The 18,508-nt window shown below is 29.2% G+C and overlaps 1 protein-coding gene across 2 annotated transcripts in view; it reads left to right on the top strand.

Annotated features, from left to right (window-relative positions):
* SI (sucrase-isomaltase) overlaps positions 1-18,508 on the top strand; it is a 78,642-nt gene that overhangs the window by 46,749 nt on the left and 13,385 nt on the right. For both annotated transcript variants that reach the window (XM_016162022.2, XM_036219328.1), the window contains 9 exons: positions 978-1,106; positions 1,833-1,943; positions 3,642-3,704; positions 9,222-9,338; positions 10,623-10,710; positions 11,621-11,759; positions 16,342-16,475; positions 17,382-17,416; positions 17,498-17,614. In XM_016162022.2, coding sequence (XP_016017508.2) covers positions 978-1,106; positions 1,833-1,943; positions 3,642-3,704; positions 9,222-9,338; positions 10,623-10,710; positions 11,621-11,759; positions 16,342-16,475; positions 17,382-17,416; positions 17,498-17,614 — 933 coding nt within the window. The remainder of the gene's footprint in view (positions 1-977; positions 1,107-1,832; positions 1,944-3,641; positions 3,705-9,221; positions 9,339-10,622; positions 10,711-11,620; positions 11,760-16,341; positions 16,476-17,381; positions 17,417-17,497; positions 17,615-18,508) is intronic.

Here is an 18,508-nt window from a genome sequence, read left to right as displayed (position 1 = left end):
TCCTGGTAACTAACACTTAAGCACTGAAATCTAGAATGCTTGGTGTATATGAGAACTCATTCTAAGAACAATGAAAAGGACCTCATGATAAGATATCAGTATAAATAGAAGAATCCAATATATGGTTTCAGAATATATTATATGGTGATTTTAATTATATAGTTTGATGTTATAGAAATAGGAAAGTGAATTTTTTTTAAAAGGGAAGTTTTTCATTTTTTATAACACATTACCCATATGTGTTTATAACACCACTATATTAGCCATATATTCTACAAAATCTAGAAGAAAAATTGAGCTAATGCCTATTAATAGAAAATAATTAAATTTGTTGTTTAGGCTTAAATTAAAATTTTCATGATAACATTCAAACATTTATTAGTTTAAAAATATTTGTAAATACCTATATGTAAGCAATATTTTGCTTATTTAAGCTTCGGCTGTTATTTCAGAAATGACCTTGGTAGATAACAAATGCAAATCTTACAATATTTAATGAATTTACTAATAATTCTTTCTTCCCCTTTAGCAATATTAGAATTATTTGAAATTATCCTGTATTTACTTTATATTTCCAGAAATAGACCAATATCTGTCTCTATGTACACTGTACAAACATCCAAATTACCACTTAACATAATTTTATAGCTTCATAAACCATTTAATCCTATGTCTTTCTGTTTCCTTTGGGAATTTCATAGCAAAAGATACTGATTTAAAAGAATTTTTACTTCTAAATCAAAATTACTAACTGTTAATAAAACAGAGCATTTATATGAACTTGTTCTTTGAATATTTTGCATCTTTACATGCTACTTTTATTTTTCTTGATCATTGTAATACTTGATTAATTCCTTTTAGGATCAAAGGAAGAGGCATTGAAATTTTCATATTGCTAATATTTTAATAAGTATGATAGAATGTTATTTACTCACTCTCGTGATTCTTACCCCACTACCACAATTCTTGTTTTTCAGGATGTTCAATACACAGACATTGATTACATGGAAAGACAACTAGACTTTACAATTGGTGAAAGATTCGAGGACCTTCCTCAGTTCGTTGACAAAATAAGAAGTGAAGGAATGAGATACATTATTATCTTGGTCAGTATTTATATCTTATATTTTATCTGAGTCTTATTATCTTATTAACTTGATTTTATTAAAATTATTCTCCCAGAATGAGGGATACAGTAAGGTGTTTCAAAATAGGAAGTATATAACTTTGGATTCTACTCTTAAACCTGAAACTTTCCTCTTTTAACACTGCATTTTTTTTATGTAGGCTGCCACCAGGATACCTTTATATTATATACCCTTAGAGATTTAAGACTAAAGCTGAGAGTCAAAAATGAGCTTTTTTTTTTTTTTTTTTTTTTTTTTTTTTTGTGATCACTCAAGCTGTAAACTGGCCTCAATTTATAGGTGCTATCACAAGTAATGATGATTTCCTATTTCTATACAATTTTCAAATTATTCCTTAGGACTGCTTCTTATGCTTATCATGTTAAAAAATTTGCTTTTAAGTTAGTGATTCAATGGGAAGAATATCAAGATCTCACAGGAAGCAATTGTAATCTTACTTGAAAGCATAGTTAATATATTTTCAAAAGTTCTTAAAGTTTTTTTCTAAGAAATTTAGAAGACTAACTAGCTAAAACACTTGTTTATATCATCAGTCCATTTTTCAGTCTATGAATGAACAATATAATGATGAAAGCACAATATAATGATAATGTAGTAATGGAAAATTATAATGTTTTATAATAACTAACTAAGAGGCTATACTTTTATTCTGTAGTTACCTGGTTTGTATTTATTTAATTTTAGGATCCAGCAATTTCAGGAAATGAAACAGAGCCTTACCCAGCATTTGAAAGAGGAATAGAGAAAGATGTTTTTGTCAAATGGCCTAACACCGATGATATTTGTTGGGGAAAGGTACTGAATTGATCTTAAAATAAAATACATATAAATGCTATTTCACTGAAAGGTTCTTTTGAATTAAAAAAAAAACTGTTGAAACCATTCAGGGGGAGATATACGTTATATAGAATGTAATGATTTAATAGCTAATACTCTTTGAGTTCAATCTAGATTATTAGAAACAGAGAATTTATACAAGTTGTATGTCCAAACACGGTTTGTTTTATCAATTGTCTTTTGTTTTATTTCTTATTTTATTATAAAACTACCATTAATAAGATGGTGATTCATTATTCTGTATTGCAAGTCATTTAAATATATGTACTTCTCTTAAAAACATAATAAAATAAACAGTTTTTAAGAGCTATACTTATATTCCTCCCTTGAAAAAGGAATATAATTGGCTGTATTGTATATAACCAATAATATTCAGACCTATATTAATATGTAACATATATTAATATATAAAAATTCATGGTTTGGCTTGCATATAAAAGAGTAAATAAAAATATTCGCTAGTCATAACTAAAATGAAAAAATAATAATAACATCTTATAATGGAAGACTTAATTAAATGTAATGTGGGGGTCCTTTTTGGATCTTGGAATTAAAAACAGGACATTACTGATAAAAGTGGTAAAATTCAAACATAGCCTGTAGATCAGTTAATAGTATTGTATTCATGTTAATTTTTTTCTAATAATTGTACAATAGCTATACATATGTTAACATTAGAGGAAGCAGGGTGAAGGGTATAGAAAAACCTAGATATAATTTTTGCAGCTTTTGTATAGTCTGAAAATAATTTCAAAATAAAAAGAAAAGATTAAAATAAAATAGAAAAACTCCTGCAATAACCTTACTGAAAAAATAATATTTTAAGAAACATACCAAGTATAGAATATGACATATTGGACATAGAAAAGAATTTTTTTCCTTCCTACCTTTTTGTTATTCTATATTTCTACACAATTTCTCAGATTTCTACCCTTTTTCCATTTCTTCACTCCTCCCAATCAGGAACAAATCCTTTGTAGGTTATTAGTACTTTGGGGATTATTTACATTTTTATATGGAACTTTTAAATTTCTAATACATAGATTCAAATGACCAGGTCTCCAGCATGATTGAATTTAGGCTCTGTTATGTGTGTTTATGGTGGGGGTGGAGGAAAATTTTGGTAGGCAGGGAGGCAGGAGCAGGGGTAGAGGAGGAATGGAGGTAAGAAGATGATTTGGTACTAACTGAAAATCACAAAGATATTTGCCTCAGTATGGCCTCATCCTACTCAGATATCTGGTATCTTTCTAATAAAAATATATTTATCATTTTTAGATTTTAATAATTATGGAAACCGTTTTAATATACTACATTAATATAAATTTAATATATGGTTTTCATATTTCTTGACAGACTTTTGGTTACATATATTGTTTTCAAAATCATGACTAACTACAAAGATTGGTTTTTTTAAATTTTATTTGTCAGATTAAAGAGGAGATTAGGAATAATTTATAAAATATGGAAAATGGGAATAGTTTATAAATAACACATATGCCAAAACAAAAACTGAAAAAATAACTGAAGAAATTACTGTTTTGTTATCTTGAGTCTATCGTATATCTCTAAAACTCTATTATAATTTATTTTCAATACAGTCATACCATACTGAATTTATTTTAAACCATTTTTCAATTTCTTTTTATTTTGTAGGTTTGGCCAGATTTACCTAATGTAACAATAGATGAGAGTCTGACTGAAGATGAAGCTGTTAATGTAAGTTTTACATTTATTAACTATATAAGAAATTCAGCTCTTGAATTTAAAGATCACTTTGACCAATCATTTCCTTAAAAAAGTAGATGGATCATTTTCTAATTCTTTATCAGACCATATTTAAATCAAAATTTCTTTTCTAAATAAAACGTGTCAGTCATACTATTAAGTAATTTTACATTTTATCTTGTTTAAGTAATAATTTTATTGTGGTAAGAACACTTAACATAACATTTACCCTCTTAAATTTTTAAGTTTACATACATCATTCTTGATTGTAGTGACATTGTTGTACAGCAGATAATTAGAACTTATTCATCCTGTATAACTGAGACTTTATGCCTATTGAACAGTAGCTTCCATTGCTCCCAGTCCTCAGTCTCTGACAACCACTATTCCATTCTCTGATTCTATAAATTTAGCTATTTTAGATACCTTATATAAATGGAATCATGCAATATTAAATGGCATTATTTTACTCTGCAAAATATCCTCGAGGTTCATCCATGTTGCCACATATTTCAGAATTTCCTTCTTTTGTAAGATTGAACAGTATTCTATTGTATGTATATACCATAGTTTTTTTTTTTTTTTTACCAATTAATTAATTACCATTTAGATTATTTCAACACTGTAAGTCTGTGAACAGAACAACAATAAGCTTGGGAGTTCAGATATCTCTTTGAGATCCTGATTTCGTGTGGTTTTTTTTTTTTGTTTATTTTTATTTTGTTTTTGATACATGCCCCCAAATGGGATTGCTGGATCATATGGTAGTTCTATTTTTAATTTTTGGGGGAATCTTTATACATTATCAACACCAGTTTTTTGTTTGTTTGTTTGTTTGTTTTTTGAGAATAGCCATCCTAGTAGGTGAGAGGTGATTTCAATTGTGATTTTGATTTACATTACCCTGATGCTATACGAAGCCAGGCATCTTTTCATATACTTGTTGGCCATTTGTATATGTTCTTTAGAGAAATGTCTATTCAAGTCTTTGCCCAGTTTCAAATAAGTCATTGTTTGTTTTTATACATACAAAAATACATACATACATACATACTTACATACACATATATACACATATACATATGTGTGTAGGACTATCATATATTTTGGCAGTTTACCCTTTATCTGCTTTATAGTATACAGATATTCTCTCTCATTTTGTAGGTTGCTTTTTCATTTAGTCTATTATTTCCTCTACTGTGTAGAAACTTTTTAATTGAAAGTAATGATACTTGTCTATTTTTGCTTTTGTTACCTGTGCTTTTGGTGTCATATCCATGAAATCTTTACTAAGACCAATGTCATGAAGCTTTTCCCTTGTTTTCTCTTAGAAATTTTCCAGTTGCAAGTATTATATTTAAGACTTAAGTCTATTTTAAGCTGATAATTTCTTGTGGTATAAGATAAAGATCTAATTTCATTCTTCTATCTAGCTTGCTCTTCAGTACCATTTGTTGAAGAGACTATCTTTTCCCCATTGTACATTCTTGGCACTCTTGTCGAAGATCAGTTGACTATATATGTGTGGATTGATTTCTGTGTTCTCTATTCTGTGCCATTTGTCTGTATGTATTTTTACCTTGATAATATACCATTTTAATTACTGTAGCTTTAGAATATATTTTGAATCAAGGAAATGTGATGACTCCAGCTTTTTTCTACTTTCTCAAGATTATTTTGGATACTTAGGCTTCTTTGTGCTTCCAAAGGAATTGTAGCATTGTTTTTCCTATTTCTGTAAAAGATGTCATTGGGATTTTGGCAAGAGTTGCATTGAATCTATAGATGGCTTTGAGTAAGATGGACAACTTAACAACATTAATTCTTCCAATTCACAAACAAGAATGTTATTCTACTTGTCTGTGTCTTTCTCGGTATCTTTTAGTAGTTTTGTAGTTTTTAATGTATAAATTGTTCACCTCCTTAGTTACGTTTATTTCTATTTTATTATTATTTTTACTATTACAAGTGCAATTGTTTTCCTAATTTCTTTTTCAGAAAGTTTGTTGTTAGTGTATGGAAATGCTACTGAGTTTTACATGGTGATTTTTTATCCTGCATCTTTATTGAATGTGTTCTAACTCTGTGTGTGAGTGTGTGTGCGTGCATATGTGTGTGGGGGAAGGTGTGTGTGTTCTTTAGTGTTTTCTGTAATAAATTATGATATCCAACAACAAAGACACTCCTTTCTTTCTGCTTTGGATGCTTTATTTTTTTTTTATGCCTAATTGTTCTGGCTTGGACTGTCAGCACTATGTCAAATAGAAGTGGAAAGAGTGAGCATCCTTGCCTTTACCTTATATAGGATAAATTGTTTTTCTAGAATCAGTATGATATTAAATATAGATGTAGGCATTAAACGTATGGTCTTTATGTTGAGGTAATTTTCTTCTCTTCTTAGTTTATTGAGAGTTTTTATTATGAAAGGATTTTGAATTTTGTCACTTTTTCTGCAATGCTTGCTGAGATGATCATGTGATTTGTGTTCATTATGTTAACATGGTATACCACATTAATTGATTTTTTTGTGTGTTAAACAATTCTTGCATCACAAGAATAAATTCCCACTTGTTCATGGTGTATGATTGTTTAAATGTGCTCTTGAATTGTTTTCTTCGTATTTTATTGAGAATGTTTGTATTTATATTCATCAGGGATATTGTTCTGTACGTTTCTTTTTTTCTTGTGGTGTCTTTAGCTTTAGTATTAGGGTGATGCTGACCTCTTAAAATAAGTTTGGAAGTGTCCCCTTCACATCAATTTTTGGGATGAGTTTGAGAAGGATTGGCATTAATTCTTTCTTAAATGTATGATAGAATTCACCAGTGAAGTCTTCTGGTCCTGGAATTTTCTTTGCTGGGAAATTTTTTGATTATTGGTTCAGTATTCTTGCAAGTAATTGATGTTTTCAGATTTTCTATTTCTTCATGATTCAGTTTTATTAGGTTGTATAATTCTAGAAATTTATTCATTTTTTTAAGGTCATCCAAAGTGTTGGTGTGTGATTGTTTATAGTAGTCTCTAATGATCCTTTTTATTTCTGTGACATCGGTTGTAATGTCTTACCTTCCATATCTGATTTTATTTTCTTGACTTTTCTCTCTTTTTATCTTAGGTAGTATAGGTAAGAGTTTGTCAGTTTTATATGTGCTGTTTACATGAATTCAGTTTAAGTTTAAAGACACATATAGACTATAAGTGAAGGAGTGAAAAAAGATATTCCATGAAAATGGCAAACAAAAGAGAGCAGGATTGGATATACTTATATCAGATAAAATAGACTTTAAGTCAAAAACTCTTACAGGAGACTAATAAGTACATTATATGATACTAAGAGGATCAATTCATCAAGAAGATATAATAATTATAAATATATATGCACTTAAGTGCAGAACACCTAAATATGTAAAGCAAACATTTACAGAACTAAATGATAAAGAGGCTTTATCATTTCATTTTTAATAATAGATAGAACAACCAGGCAGAATATCAACAAAGAAACTTGACAGACTATATATAGAACATTCTACCAAAAAGCAGTGGAATATATACATTCTCCTTAGGAGCACATGGCACATTCTCAGGATATATCTATCACACGTTAAGTCACAAAACAAGCCTGAAGAAATTAAGAACATTAAAATCATACTATGTTTTTTGACCACAATAGAATAAAACTAAAATCAAAAGCAAAATGAGAAAATGCACAAAGATGAGGAAATTAAACAATACATTTTGGAACAATCAATGGGTCAAAGTGAAATAAAAAAAAATTGGAAAATATTTTGAGACAAGCAAAATGAAAATACAGCATATCAAAACTTAGGGGATACAGCGGAAGCAATACTAACAGGTAAATTCTAATGATAAATACCTGCATTAAAAAAGAGTCAAATAATTTAAGTCTATACCTCCAAGCACTACAAAAAGCAAACAAACTAAGCCCAAAGCTAGAAAAAAGATGTGATAAAGATTAGACCAGAAATAAAGAAAATAAATACTTTCAAAACAATAGAAATAAAATCAATAAAACTATGGGTTGGCAATCAGTCTTTTAGATATATCAAATTATAATCATTAAATCATATGAGTTCATGTAAAAATTCAAGTTCAGTGTGAAACATCAGAGGACCATTTTTACTTCAAACTTACCAAATTATTTATAAAGTAGAGTCGAAGAATTACTAAACCTAATAAATGTTGTTGAGGAAAAAAGTCAGAGTTTTATCTCAACGGGAGTTCTATCCATTAATGTTGAGTAGTATTGATAATACTGGAAAGGTAAGCATAGCTTCTTTACATAGATTTTGGAGGGCAGCTTCAATTTACAGTGATGTTTGTACAATCACTTGGGATGCTCTTCTACAAAAGGTATAAACATTTTGGATCATATGTACCTGATGAAACTTCTAGATATAACCAATGATTTGTATTAAAGGAATAAAAGCAGCCAACTGGAAAAAAAAAAAACAAGAAAAAGAATTAATTATGAAAAGAGCAGAATAATGAAAGTTATAAAACAAAATATGGTATTACCTTTCTCACTCTCTCATTCATTGAAAATATTCATTGACTATAACACCACTGAGCCTTTTTTCCTTATGAGTAGAATATAATTTGGGAAAAAATGATAAAATAAAGTCCCTTTTAAATCTAAAAATACCCATGATATACATGTTTTGTTAACCTTTATATTTCCTACTCTGCATTTTCTCTATGCACGATGCCCTCTTATATACTGTTTGTAGAGAAGACTGTTGTGGCAGTTACTACATAGTCTTAAATGTGACAGTGGAGTGTGTGGGTGAAGCTGTTTTTCAGGCAATTTACCTGCTGAAGGTCAATCCTGTTCTAATACACAGACTCTGACCCTGGATTTATGTGGATAGGCTGGCGAATAAGGAGTTTCTTTCTCTTTTTCTTTTTCCTTTTTCTTTTTTCTTTTCTTTTCTTTTTTTTTTTTTTTTATGGTAGGGAAAGGAGTTAATCATCTCTTCTCTGCCAGCATAGGAATGGTTAGATGTGAGAGAGCAAAATAAACGGTTGGGTGGGTGGAATAATATATTGGTTCTGGAAGGGCAGAAAGCCAGGTAAACAATTTTTTTTTTTAATCAGGAAAACAGACTAAGCCAAGTCCCTTTCCTTCCCCATCATACTCCACAAAGGTAAAGCTACAGAATACGGCTCTAAAAATAAGGAGAGAAAACTTCCCAATCACACTAAGTGGCACTGGAAACATATTTCTGTGTTTTGAACTGTTTCTTCACATTCTATATGGGACCACAAGGCTGCTCTCTTCTCTCTGCATGTATCTCTCTCTCTCTTACTAACCCCATTGCTGCTGGGGTGTTTGAAGAGAATTGTATACATTTATGTAATTAGGGTTGATATCTGGTTGCTTTCATTATCACTTGTACACAACTTATGAACCTGACAGCTCAATGTCTAACTTAGACACAGATAGTCTTTTTTATTATTTAATACTTGTGGATCTAAATTTTTTTACAGGCTTCCAGAGCTCATGTAGCTTTTCCAGATTTCTTCAGGAACGCCACAGCAGAGTGGTGGGAAACGGAAATTATAGATTTCTACAATAAACAAATGAAGTTTGATGGCTTGTGGATTGTAAGTAAACTGTGAATAATTTATATTCTGCTATGAATTGTGTACTGATTATGCAAACTTCTAACTAGATTTTAATAATATCAAGAAAGTATTCTTTTTGAAAATTACCTCATTCATTTTTTCATGAAACTTCTTTTTGAAAAGGACTTCTAAAATGCAGTTTTAACAATTCAATTTATGTATATAAATGCTATTTCACGAATATTCAAATTGAATGTTTTAAACTTGACCAAGGAACCAAAATAGCCTGTTTTTCTAACCTTTCACACATGCTTATTTTATTTCCTTTTAGTTTAGGTATAAATCTCACACTCAACTGTCTGCCTTTGGTGTAAGAAATCATAACCCCTTATAAATTAGACAAAATTCTCTCTCAGATAATCTTATAATTTTAGATGTCACTTCAAATATTAGTAATAAGATTTTTAATAATATTATCTTAAGATAGCATAAAAAAGTCTACTACATGTAAATATTTAATACAGGGGATTTTATATAATATTTCTCTAGATTTTTGGAGGTGATATTTCTTTGTTGCGTTTTTAACAATTATATATAAATTTACATTTTTTTTTAAATTGAAGAAACCTTTATAAAGGTGCTGTGATGTGCAAACCTGAGGATATAAGATTGTACAAAACAGATTTATTAAATTAATGGGAAATACATTTATTTGATGTATAATGTTATGTACTATAAGGGACTCTATTAAAACTTTCCCCAAGGATGTCTTGATCCAGAAAAGATAACCTTTTATCAGGTGGAAAAATCACCTTCAGGAGGTATATATTTAGGTGGTGGTCCATTTATATGTGGTACTAGTATGCTAAAATGTGTGCCCAACAGGACTCTTTGGAGTCTTCTGTATTTGTAAACTATATCTTGTGGTTTTAAAATCCACAAACAGTGGCTTTTTTTAAAAAAAGCAATTGATACAGGGTGGCTCCCAGGCATGAGTTTTGGAGGGAGGGTGTGGGAAAATATTCACTATTATAATTTAATTTTATGCCTAGAAAACTTTTATGTGTATATTATAACTACAGTGGATAAGTAGGGCATTTTATGTTTATCAAAAGAAGGCATGAACTATAAAAATGTTAAACTTTGAGCTCAATTAAATTCTTTATTGTCATTGAGATGCCTTATATTTTTGCTTTTTAGAATAGGAAGCAAATGTTTCATTATTTAAATACGCTGCTTTAATTTATTGGCTCCCTGAATTAGTTCTTTTGAGATTATATGTTCTAAATTTGTTTTCTGTTTACTTTTCTCTCTTCTTCTTAGGATATGAATGAACCATCAAGTTTTGTAAATGGATATGTTAATAATCAATGCAGAAATTCAGAGCTAAATTTTCCACCTTATGCACCAGGTACAATATCGTCATTTGTCTTTGATGTTATATTATTATTTATGTATGTATTTATTTATTAGATTTATATATATCATGTTGTAGGGAAAAGGATTCACATTCCCAATTCTCATGACCCAACTACATGCTGTACGACACTTTGACCCATTGCCAATATTATTTAATACTATTTAATATGAAAAATCAAGAAACATGTTTTATTTATATCAATGTATTTCTAAATTTTTTTGAAATTGTTACTTTGATTTTCTTAAGGATCTTCCCAGATTTGAAAACATTCAATATTCTTTATGGTAAAAAAAATAGACTTTTATAAAAATCAAAAAAAAAATTTTTACAAGGAAAAAAATGAAAGACTGTTAACACTCTTTTAGTTGTCTCTGATCTGGAAGGGAAAGGTCTAGTCTCTTAGTGTTCATCCTCATACTCTTATATAGGCAGTAAATTTTATATACTGTTAACATAAAGTGATGGCAACTCTCTGAAAAATGCATCTTAAACTGAGAAAAAGTGAATCAAAAGATAGTGTTGGTATACCATTTGCCTGGCTCTTAATCCCAAGGCTTTAGGTTACCAAATTGATTTTTTAAATCGATTTAATCAGTATTTTTCATCTAAGTGAATAAAATGTAATAGACATTTAGGATTATATTTATTTTTCTGGTTCTTATTAATTCATGTTAATTTGTAACATTCTTGTTACTGAGTATAGTAAAATTTTTCACATATTTTTCAGTTATAATTGTAACTACAATCAATTATAATTATAGACATGTACAAATGATTAAAGATCAATAATATTTTTAAACAAAAATTAATGTCTTTGCCAAAAGAATATATAGTTATATTTTATACATTTTAATATGAGTCACTTTATAATATAGTAATATCGTTTATTGGTTCTCCCTAGAACTCACGAAAAGAGATAGGGGATTACATTTCAGAACTATGTGTATGGAAACTGAGCAAATTCTTAGTGATGGATCAAAAGTTCTGCATTACGATGTTCACAATCTGTATGGATGGTCACAAGGGAAACCTACTTTTGAGTAAGCAGTGTTCATAATTATTCTTTCTGATTCTTTATTATTTTTTAGATATTAGATTTAATGTTACTTTTAGTGTTCTCTGCTGACCTTATCTATTTTTTGTTTTATTTTTTAAGTTCATCTATTTTTTAATTAAAATTTTGGAAGGTGACATTGGTCATTAAAATAACATAAGTTTCAAGTGTACAATTCAATAATACTTCATATATATATTGCATTGTGTGTTCACATCTCAAAGTTAAATTTCCTTCTGTCACCATATATTTGACCTATTTAACCTTGCCTACCACCCTTTCTTCCCCCTTTCCCTCTGGTAACCACTAAACTGTTGTCTGTGTATATGAATTTTTATTTGTTTGTGGGATACGAAACTGAAAACAACAAATGAACAAGACAAACAAACAAAACTCTGCTGACTTTATCTGGTAGCACTTTTTCCCCCAGTGTTCTTTATAAATTACTTAGTCCTTCATGACACTTCGAAAAATTATGTTTTTTTTCCTTCTCTCTCTCTGTCTCTTTCGCCTCTCTCATGAGTAACATTGCTTGTAATTAACATCCCATTTCCAAAAGAATCATGAACCATTTTATTTTGGTCCTCACTGTGTACTCAGCACATGGTAGCACAGTACATGACAATTAGTAGGTGCTCAATGTAGTTTTGAATGAAGAAATAAGTAAATAACATATATTTTGATATCATTGATTAAGACATTAAAGTTTGGCTAAATCTGTTACTTAAATTTGTTAGCCAATTAGAGTATGTGTGAATGATATTGAGCTTCTGAAACTTTAATGTTCATATTAAACAAACTCTTATGTGAGGCCAAAGATCATGGATCATAGGCCGTTCTTTGAGTATCAAGTCTTTATTAGCATTTTCCGGTAAAACTGTCTGCAATGATAATTTTGGGTTGTCTAATATGGTAGCTACTAAACATATATGGCTCTTGAGCAATGTATCTAGAGTAACTCAGGAATGAAATTTTCAATAGCCCATGTGGTTAGTGGTCACCATATTACGCGATGCAGCTCTAGATTACTGGCTCTTAACCACACATTGAATTACTTGGCGATTTTTTAAAAATTCCAATTTAATTAGTCTATTGTACGGCCTAAGCATCTGAATTTTTAAAAATTCCCTAGGTAGTTCTAATGAACATTCAGGGTTGTAAACTGCTGCTCTAGTATATGACTGATATAGGTAAAAGAATGAAAAAGTTTTGAATTAAAAAGTATGGATAATATTTCCTCACATAGTGCTAATCTTATTTCTAACACCAAACTCTTTTTCAACCTAGAATTATTTAAGATATTACATGAATAAATGACCACACTTTTGTTCATCAAATTCAAGCATAGGCACATTAAGATAATGTAGAAAGACTAGAAAATATCATTTTTAAGAGTGAAAAAATTGGTCATCAACAATGCCATCTTATTGGGAAAAAGTTTTTCAGTTAATCCTACTGGAACATAATGTTTGAGCACAATTATCCTCAGCTAACCTCATTTTACCACAAAACTATACACATTAAAAAGAACAAAAATATTGAGAATTGACTCATAATTTTGGCAAAACTTATGCATTTTAAGATGAAATGTATAATTTATGGAAAATTGAAATAAAATATTTTTCTTCAGAGTGCAAGATATTGAACTTCTAGAGCATAATATGGAATCTAATGATGGTTCTTGACATGTCGTTGGATGCTTAGTAAATTTAAATGAATCAATTCTTATCCTACTACAGCTATCAAAATAGTATAAATAAATTCAAGGGAAATGTAGCAAAATTTCTAATAGTTGGCATACAAAGGTATTTGGGAATATTTAAGGTACAATTGAACCCTTAAGTAGCATTATGAGGAAGGTTTCAACACAATCTTCCAAAGCACGTCCTTTACTATAAAGTCATAATAAATTTATTTCAGGGTTAATTTTGCTTCTGGGTATCAAATTTTTCAGTAAATCTTCAACCACATTTGTACAGATTAATGTTTTAAATGTTGAGTTAACTAGCCCAATTTGCATATTGTCATGGACTCATTTTCCATCTTTCAAATCGGCACCCATTTGATACTTAATTAGTTCTTACTACTGTGCTGTTTGCTTAACATGAAACAAACAGGCAAACCAAAGAAAGAAGAGAATGAGCAGACTGAGAAACAAGAGCTAAATAATCAGTTTTAGAAACTGCAAACAGTTTTAGAGAAAAAAACTTGGTAGCAAATATAAAAGTTTCATATCTAAATTCCACATAAAAAATTTTCAGTCTTCAGTTGATCTACTGTTATTATTTAAAATTCAATTTTATACTGAAATGAAACTTATACTTCACATTTAGGGAGAAATACAATTTAAAAACTACCTGTGTGTTCAAATTTCAGAAAGTTATTTAAGGATTATATAAACTATTTACTCTATATTTTCATCTTTGATAATATGTTGAATGACTTTAGAGACTGCTAATATTTTTTATTAGAGAGTACATAGCAAAATCAAGATTTCTGACTCTTTGGAAGTTCTAGATGTGTTAAATATATAGTTTTTAAGTAAATGCTTAAGATTCTTGTAATAAAAATTCAGAATGATATAAAAAAGTCAATGGATATAAATTTTTTTTCTCAGATATTCCTATAGACTGGGTTAGTTAGCAACTTGGAAAATTATATTGCTTTCTATGTAATATATCTACCTGGAAAAATAAATGTTCATGAGATGGGAGAATTGTGTCCTGTGGGAAGTGATCTCTTCTTGCAATGTTTATATTGTGACTAAACCATTTGTAAAGTTGGAACATGCCAGAAATATTTAGGAAATATGTTTAGTGATAGGATTTTAAATTATATTTTTAGTGGCAACATGATTTTTCAAATAAGAAATATTATGTGAAGGGTTACAGAGGTTATTCTAATGCAAGACGTTAGATTTCCCTCAAAAAAATTATTTGAAAATACTTTAAGCAGAATTATTCTCAATCAGAAATCTAACAAGGCATATGTTCAACTGTTATTTTAAAGTGCCAGTAAAGAATTTTCACAAAAGTAAGACAGATAGAAAAAATTCCTTTTAGAATATGTATTTCTTGCATGTCAATAAAATAAGAATTCGTGGCAACACTATACTTGTAAATAATTTTATAATAGCTAAAATTAATTTCATTTGTAGATTAAATTTAGAATATACATTTTAATATATTTTAAATTTATCAATTCTTTTATTCTCTATAAATATACATTTATTTCTTGTTAAATGTCAGCAAATATATGTGATGTATATCAATATATTAATGTTCCTAAATCGACTAGATCTTTTATATTTGTTATAGAGGGTAAATAATGAAGATGATTTTCTGATATGACCTTTTTAGAGACATACATATGAGTAGGAAATTTTAAGTTAACAAATAAAACATTGTTTTCATTATCAGCAGATGGCTCAATATATCATCTTATGTCTATTTAAAACATTTTTAGCTTCCTATAATTTTGGTTTGAGCTATTTATTCATTAATTCAAAAATTTCTTGACCTACTATTATAAGCCAAGTACTGTATTATGTGTAAGATTTAAAAAATAATAATAATAATATAAAGTCTTTAATCTCAAGAGTCTCAAGGTCTCATTGAAGAAGCTTTACATATAAGCACATCAGGTCAAACACGTTGGTCCATGCTGTAAGAAATAAATTATTAGATACTGTTGATAGCCTGTTACTGCATTGTCAAGTCTGCCTAATTGGTATTGAAGCTTTTTCTCTTGAGATAGTTCTGTAGTCCTTATTCATATACAATTTATTTTGAGTAATATAAAAATAAACATTTACTTTCCAATTAATATAATAGTGAATATGTTTTTAGATATTCTTATGGTGTAATATAACAGAGAAGAAGAGATGTAGATAATATAGAATACTACCTATTTTGTTATTCTTGCCACTAGAATGCACAGTAAGTCTCAAAAATCACTCTCCAATGAGAGAGGAGGGGACAAAAGGAAAAAAGTGATAACTTAATTTGTAAAATTCATTCTCTTGATCTGGCTTTGAAGAGCTCCCATTTTTGAAACTGAACAATTACTTTTGTTTCTTAAGACACAGTAAAACCTTGCTCTCTTTAGCCTCTAAAACAGGCAAAGGTTCTCTGCAGAGTAATATGAAGATTAAGTGTTGACAAGCTATAATTGGGAAGAATTGAAACAATCAATAGAGCGTAGAGTTTTATTCAAGAGAACAATTTAAGTAGAATAAAATGAGTTCATTCAAAAAATTCACAAAATGATTAGTTGGTTGATTTGATAATACCAGTAGTTGACTTAACTTGTATTTATTGAACAAATAAATGCAAACCACTTAGTTATATCTTCTGCTAAATGTTGGAAGGGAAGAACGATACCCTTCATGCCCATGAGGATTTTATAGTATAGTGAGAGAAGACATACAGATAAAGGGCTACACATGAAGTTGTAATAAGAAACAGCATAAATAAAATCCTTCTTTTTTAATGAAGTGTCTATAAATAGAAATATCTGAAGGAAATACTTAATATGAAGACTCACAGATCTTTCTTCTTTTATATTAGTGCATTGCATAAAACAACTGGCAAAAGAGGAATTGTTATCTCTCGTTCCACATTTCCTACCAGTGGACGATGGGTGGGACACTGGCTTGGAGACAACTATGCCAGATGGGACAATTTGGACAAATCCATCATTGGTATGTGAGAGTCACCATTTTTCTCATTCTTTTTAGTTTTTTATTAAGTGTTCACTTGCTGGTTTTAGTTCTTACTCTGTAAGTCCATCTCAGAAATAGGCTTTTGGCACTGCATTTATTACAAATAGTACTATGAAAAATTCAGTGGTCCAGAAAGCAGAATCTGGGATGCCATGTATAACTGATGATATCCAATCAGTTTATTTTGAGAAAATAGTTTAATCTCTTTTTGTCTCAATTTCCTGTTTGGAAAGGGCAGGAGCTGGGAAAAAATAACATATAGAGTTAATAAAAATGGATAGAAATTCTAGATTCTAGGGAATAAGAATTATTCAGAGATATTGAAGAATGAAACATTTCAAACTAAGGAAATTCAAAAATTTAAAGCAGTTTTTGAAAAAGTTTTCTAGTGAAGGTTGGATAAACAGTAAATATGTCATTTTAAAGGGGAAATGGATGCTTTTCTGTTTCAGATCTAGACTTAAAAAATGTTTTACTATTCACATTAGGATTGAAAGAAAACAATTAATGTTCAGAAATATTTTTTTAAAAGAAAAGCTGGGAAATCACATACATTCTATTTTATTAAAATGATCACTCCTTAGAGGATTTTATTTAATAAACATGATTTAATTTGTTTCAAATGATGAGCCTTGTCATTATTATAGAGAAATTGTCATCTTAAAAGGAAGCCTATAGTCTAATTTTTATAAATTCCATTAACACTATAAAGTAAAAAAGGTATGAATATTAAAATAAGAAATGATAGAAAAGTATGTGAATAACTTGAAAAATATTTATCAAATTAGAAGTTGGTATTAGAAATGGAATATTTTTATAAATATAAAAAAATCAAAATATATGAAACAGTAGCTTTCTAAGATTTTTTCTATTTTTTCTTTTTAGGTATGATGGAATTTAGTCTCTTTGGAATATCATATGTAAGTAGCTCTATTTTATCTTCATAACTTGTAAATATTAAGAAACTATTAAAATTGATTAAATGTAACAATGTATTGTAGACGGGAGCAGACATCTGTGGTTTCTTCAATGATTCAGAATATCAGCTCTGTGCCCGTTGGATGCAACTTGGATCATTTTATCCATACTCAAGAAATCACAATATTGCAAATACTAGGGTATGTAATTACTGCATTTACTCTCTTTCCTTTCACCCCACTAACCACAGTAGTACCCTACCTGGCTGATTTCGAGATGAGTGCTTTGAACCTCTGCACATTTACCAAGGATCTTTAAGTCCGTCATTTTGAGAATTTTCTGACTTGAGTTATTCTTTATACTTTTGGATTCAAGACTTGTTAGCTGGCATATTTACTGCTGTTCTATATAATTTGGGAATAGCCAGGAAAGAGAAAAAGCAACAACAAAAAACTGCTTCTGGGACTTCTTCCAAACTGGAATAGAACAATAAGAAAATCAGCTACAAACTAAATAATTAAAAGTGAAAAGTCATTTAGTCATTTTAAATATTAGCATCAATGCAAGAAATTGGGAGATTTAAAAGGCAATTGTTAAAACAATGAATTGAGAAATCAAGGGAGAAAAAGGAAAAGAGAATTATGACAACTTAGTTCTGTGTCATAACACAAGTATATACTTGTACTAAGTTGTCTGGAGGAACTTGAATGAGACAGGAAACAATATTAAAATTATGGAAAATATGGACAATTAGAGGCGATATTTAACTAAGTGCTAAATTTTGTGATATTGACTTTCAGTAAGACATACAGAGGAAAGATAAATTATCAAAAGCACTTCACGGAAGGGTTGTAGACAAAGCTGCCCTTAAAAACCATAGTTATTGAATGGTAGAGCTCAACATGTCCTTGAAAGTTTTGGGCCACTTGGGAAACTTTAGGCAAAAAAGAGGAGAGGATTTATTTTAGATAATAAAATAATAAAAATGATTATCAACAGGTAGGAAGGCAGTATGGGATCATATTTTGGAAATATTTGAAAGTTGGTCAGTAGAGATATAACGATGGAATAAAAATATTTTAACAAGAAAACTT

This window comes from Rousettus aegyptiacus, unplaced genomic scaffold, assembly GCF_014176215.1.
Source record: "Rousettus aegyptiacus isolate mRouAeg1 unplaced genomic scaffold, mRouAeg1.p scaffold_m13_p_4, whole genome shotgun sequence".
Taxonomy (NCBI): Eukaryota; Metazoa; Chordata; class Mammalia; order Chiroptera; family Pteropodidae; genus Rousettus; species Rousettus aegyptiacus.
Note: the sequence above shows the minus strand (reverse complement) of the source record. Positions and strands in the feature narration are given on the sequence as shown.